The sequence below is a fragment of the Eulemur rufifrons genome, chromosome 20, assembly GCF_041146395.1.
Source record: "Eulemur rufifrons isolate Redbay chromosome 20, OSU_ERuf_1, whole genome shotgun sequence".
Lineage (NCBI taxonomy): Eukaryota > Metazoa > Chordata > Mammalia > Primates > Lemuridae > Eulemur > Eulemur rufifrons.
Window position 1 is genome coordinate 32158564 of NC_091002.1, and position 6000 is coordinate 32164563.

Sequence of the window (6000 nt, forward strand, 5' to 3'; positions counted from 1 at the left end):
GCCTGTCAGCTTCTTGGCTCCCCCAGCCAGACTCGTGGCTGACCTTGGCATGTTCAGCTATGAATAGCTTTCAACCCCTAAATACGAGAACTTCAGATCATTGTTTATAACTTCTGTAAACATTTTCAAAAGACCCATCTCTCTCTCTCCTCTCTCTCTCTCTCTCTCTCTCTCTCTGTGGTTTGTAGATATACTTATTCATCTTATTCCAAGTCTATAGCACCATTATGCTATACATAACCTGAACTTGACTTTCAGCTATGGATAAATGATGTGTCCAACTAAACCGTTTTACGTCTTCTCTACAGGTGACGAGTGAATGATATTTTAAATTAATTTATTCATCTCTTTCAAAGAGTTTCTCTACATGGGTGGGTATGGAAACCTGAATGACCTCAAATCATTCTCCTCTCTTGATGTCTCCCAGCTGCAGGTGGAGCTGGAGCAAGAATACCAAGACAAGTTCAAAAGACTGCCCCTAGAGATTTTGGAGTTTGTGCAGGAAGCCATGAAAGGGAAGATCAGTGAAGACAGCAATCACGGTTCAGCCTCTCTATCCTTGTCCTCAGACCCTGGAAAAGTGAACCACAAGCCTCCTTCCAGTGAGGAGCTGGGAGGAGACATCCCAGGAAAAGAGTTTGATACTCCTCTGTAATTGATCCTGCCAGGCCTTCAGAATATGCATGGCCACTCAGGCACCATCGGACTCCCTCTTATTGCAAAGATCACTGCCCAAGACCATCTTCCTGAGAAGCATCCCTTAGCCTAAAATCCACACGAAAGGGAGGGTTTCGGAAGATTCCATGCAGGAGTCCCCTGCCCTGGCTCCATGTGTCATGTGGAAGCTACTGCAGGTCCACTAGTGAAGAGTGCATGTTATGTGAGATTTTTGTTTTTTTCCAATAATAAATTCAAAGCAAGCAACTTGCAGGCTCCATGGAACATTTAATGAAGGACATATCTTCTTTGAAAAAAAAAAATCTAGCTCATGTTTATATTTGAAGCTCTGGTGTAAAGTATTTCAAAGTAATAGAAATAGTTTAAGAAATGCATAGCATTATTTAACACTATCGAACAGCCGACTTTGAGCATTTTTTTTTCTAACTGCCCCTCAACTACCGTATCTTCAAGATAACGTGCATCTTAAATGGTTTCATCTTTTGCTTTGCAAGCACTGATGGCTTGCATTCTGCTAATTTATTTATCGTAGAGGCATCCGTGTATTTGTTGCTGACATGGTTTTATTAAATACCTTAGTGATTCAAATAAGCTGGCTTTCTTTTTGGGAAAAAAAATTGATTGTATCCTTGCTCAGTGAAGCCATCCCAAGACTTAGCAATATGGATTGTACATTCGGCTGCATGAGCAAGTCGGCTGCACACCTCCAGGCAGTGTGCCATCTGAATTGACTATGTGCACTCAAAGGCTGGGTATTCATTGGTTGTTAGCCTGAAATGATCAAATAACTACAGAGGGTCTGTTCTGTTGAATAAGAATAGTTGAGCTGATATATGTTAAGCAGAAATTCAATCAGAGTGAACAGGTTCCAATGGTTATTTTGCTGTCTGACATTTTTTATGGTTCATTTATTTTTAATATAGAGAGGAAGATTGAATATTTATCTAGAGAATACAAAGACCCACATATAAATTATATATATTATCTCCCTGTATATATATATGTAGGCACTCAGCTGTATAAGTGCATACACACACACACACATGCAAGTGTAAATGTGTATTTATTAATTGGCAATGACCCAAATCTCTTCCACAAGATTTAAAACCAAATTCAGGGATAAATGGATAGAGAAGAAAAGGGTCAAACATCTAGATTATATGGATATTAAATTACGTGGAAATACTAAGAGGTAATTGATGGAGCCATTGATGCAAGTTGACATAGATTTAGAATTTAGAATATAAATTTGATTTATATTTTGCAAGATCAAAACTTGGATTTTAATATCAGATTTTAAGCTTGTTTTAATGGTCAGAATATTAGGACAGTAATATGAAAATTTATTAGTATCTTCCATAATTTTTAAATCTGACAGATTTCAATTTTATTTTAACATTAAAAAAACTTTCATTATATATTTAATAAGTACATTTAATTCATTTTAATGTGTCTTTATAAGTTCTTATTTTAGGTGGCATAAGAGAAATTATATCATGGGAAAATTGATCAAAAATATTATTGAAAGATCTTAAATAAGAAAGAATAATTAGAGAAAAATATAATTTAGAGAGTAACACAAAGAGCATTAAAGTTGAAGCCCAGAGGCAAGATGCTCACAGCTTTATTTTACTTTAAAATAAATCCGTCTGATGGTAGCTTAGCAAAATATTTTAAAAATGCAAAAGCCAGTTGTGTCCTGAATATTGTTTCAAGAATTTAATATTTTTATGGAAATTATTTTATTTAACTTTAAGCAATAACTAGGAATGACAATTAAATTTTAATCAAAATGAAGGCTTAGTTCAAACATTAGGAAAGTGTGTTTGATTAAAAAAACACATCTAGGGAGACACGAGGGGAAAATCACATCCTCTTTGAGATGATTATATTTTGATCTGAAGGATTTGGGGTGTTAATTAGACCCTTAATAAAACTTAACTTCCACTGAAAGAGACATCTTTTGTAAATTATTCTACTTTTGCACTTTGAAAGAAAGGCATTAATCATACAGAAGCAAGAATGGTCAAAATTGAATGCTGCATTTTTATAAACAAAATTACAGACTGTCTAAAATTGCAGAAGAATGAACTGATAATAGCATTCATAACCAAACACAATGGTGATTATTACAAAACATTGTATAACATTTTAGTCCAGAGATAGACTAAGGTTGAATAACCTTAACTTACACAAAACTGTTTTGGTAGTTGGATTTCATTATCTTAGTGACTCTAGTCATTTTACAATATGTTTGTATTTGGCCATTTACTGTAATCACATTTTTATATCTGTACAATGACACTTTTTGCAGTTGTGGGGTAGTAAGTAACAATGTCCATCTTGCATCATTGAAACTACTACAGTGATATTATCATTTAATAATATTAATATTACTTGAAATAGACTAAGATAAAGAAAAGGGTCTATATGATGTGCGGTTTTGTGCCTTTATGTATCTGCCTTGTTCTTTGTTGAATGTGTGAGATTCTGTACTGTGGTTTTTCCTATAATAGAGAGTAGAATTGTGTATTAAATTAGACTGTGTCCCTCTGATACACTACTGAGAATAGCGTGGTTTTGGCCGTGTAAACCAATTTTCAAAGTTCTAATGACATGCCATGTGGTTTTGGTTTTTAACATTTCATTTTAACATTTCAGTACCACCATACATTAATTAATACTCCTTTAATAGATAAGCAGTTAAATAAATTCCGAAAGAAAGGGCCATTGCTTGCATTACTTTGAATTTAATGTTGCGCTTGTGCACTGTATTAATATTGTTCGTGACGGATTGAACATTGTGACTTTTGCCTTTTAAGAAGAAAAGATAGGACAAAGCATTTGAAGCTCTTAAAATGTACATATTTTGGTTCTTCTATCTCAAATTATTTAAAATGCATAATTCACATTTTTGTAATAATTCTATGCAATTTTGTGGCATGATGTTTCTTCCACTTGTAATTTTATGTGCTTTCATCACAAATCCAAAGGAAACAATAAAAATTTCTTAACACAACCCAGCTGTTGTTTCTTGGTGTCAGAGCCAACCTTCTTTTGACAGGGAGGATGGTGGGGGCGGACATAATGCCAGTCTTCAGGGCCATCATGCCCACCCTGACAGAGCACATCTGCCTGTGCAGGAAATCTGGATGCTGCCAAACGTGTGCCAAAAGGCACAGTTGTCATTGCTGTCATCCCACCACCCTCCATCCAGGAGTGACACGTGCACTTGCCATTGCTCCCAAAATGGAGAGCCTCCCTTCCCTTTGCCCTTCCTTCCTTTCTCTCTTTCTTCCTTGACCAAAGATATTGGAAGGCAACACAGTCAAGGGTGTTTGACAAATAATGGAAATGGCAAGAACTGACAGAGCATGTGATGTAAATTTTCTTATAAAACAGATTTTAAAAAACAGTCTGCAATGCTGATAGGAAAAGAAATATACGTGTGAGTTCTACATGACTGTCCCAGGGGTACCCCACATGTAATGTGTTAGTTATTTTTTGCTGTGTTGTGAATTAATCCAAAATCTTGGGGCTTAAAATCATAAGAATGATCTCTGATCTGGCATAGCTTTCTTGCATCAGGAATCCCAACAGGATGGCTTGCCTGTGTGCTGCAATGTCTGAGTCCTCAGCTGAAAGATTAGAAGGCTCGGGGCTGGAGCCCACTCCCACAGTGGATGGTTGATGATATGTCAAGTGGGGGACTAGCTGGGGTGCTGGGCTGGAATTCCCCTGAGTGCCCTATCTGTGGAGCCCTGGACTTTTTCACAGTATCATAGCTGCATTCCAAGGGTGAGCCTCCAGAGAGCCAGACAAAAACTGTCAACATTTTTGCAACCAAGCCTTAAAGTTAGATACATCCTTTATGCCAGACTCTATCCATTGGCGCTATCACAAGCCCCTCCCCAGATTCAAGGTGAGGGAGCAAGCACAGACCCCATCTCACCTTGGGAGTAGTGTTGGTCACACTGAAGAGGAATGGGAAGGATGGAATAAATACACAGGCACGGCCATTGGAAAATACAATCTGCTACATAACACTATGCACCAAACTGAATTTTTGTTTTACCCTCAAAGTAGCTCCATCTCCTTTGTTTTCTACATCAGTGAACAAAACCAATATCACACTTCACACTCCAGCCTTACGGACCATCTCACTTTGTGGGCTTTTTAAATGATGCTTCCCTTTCTGTTTCTCTCTCTCTTAACCCCTTTCCCAATGCACGCACGTAAACACACACACACACACACACACACACACACACAGATGACCTCGGTTCCCTCCTTTCCCTGGCTGACTCCTGTTCATCTTCTGGTTGATAACATAAATGTCACTTCCTCTAGGATCATTCTTTGATCCACCCCAGCTCTATCAGACCCCTCCTTCTGTGCTCCCATTGTACCTGCATCCACTGTCTATTGCTGCATAACAAACAACAACAACACTTGGTGTTTGAAAGAGCCACCAGTTCCCGTGGGTGGTGGGTCTATGGTGGATGGGCGGGCCAGTCTGGGCTGCGTGTGGCTCATCTGCCTGTCTGCTGTAAGCTGTGTGTTGGTGGGTGGCTGCTCCTGACTGTGCTAGCTCACTGTCTGGGATTTTGATTGGAACAACTGGGCTGAACTGACTCTGTTCCATATGACTTCGCATCCTCCAGGAGGCTAACTATGGCTTCTTCACATGTCGGAGGCAAGATCTAGAGAACACATGAAAGTGTTCAAGGCCTCTGGAAGTCCAAGAGCAGAAGCATTACTTCTGCCACATTCTATCATTGAAAGTAAGCCAAGAGGCCAGCCAAAAAGGACAAAAGGAGCTTCCAGTGTCACAAGGGAGAAGATGTGGGTTCAGGGTGTTTATTAATAGTGGCCATCAAGACAGTCAATCTGTCAAACTCCGAGCTTTTTTCCACATATAAAGTCCATGCCAACTCCAACGTCACAGCCCTCCTACTGCAATACATCCTCCACCTCCACTGACAGCTTCAATGACAGATGTCGTGTCTCATTACGATTGAATCCCCACACTCACCCTAATATAACTGCTTGATAAATATTGCATTTATGGTGAATAAATTCAATTTCTCATCTAGCTATTAATGCTAAGGTAGATTAAAAATAAACACTTGATATCAAAACAATAAATGTCATTACCTCAAAGCTAAGGTATGGTTTAGGTACTTCCTGAGTCAGCGACACTACAATAGTAAGGCTGGACCACAGACAACCCACACTCTTTGCCTTTGACTTTTGGTACCAGTCCCAAAACACAGAACAGCTAGTGACTGAAGAAAAGAAGTCACTCAACAAATATTAGGT

The 6000-nt window shown here is 38.6% G+C and overlaps 1 protein-coding gene across 2 annotated transcripts in view; it reads left to right on the forward strand.

Annotated features, from left to right (window-relative positions):
* PLCB1 (phospholipase C beta 1) overlaps positions 1 to 3697 on the forward strand; it is a 652483-nt gene extending 648786 nt beyond the window's left edge. For both annotated transcript variants that reach the window (XM_069495451.1, XM_069495450.1), the window contains one exon: positions 428 to 3697. Coding sequence is in view for 1 of the 2 variants with exons in the window: in XM_069495450.1 (XP_069351551.1) it covers positions 428 to 655 (228 nt within the window). In the remaining variant the exon portion in view is untranslated. The remainder of the gene's footprint in view (positions 1 to 427) is intronic.
* Positions 3698 to 6000: the final 2303 nt, after the last annotated feature.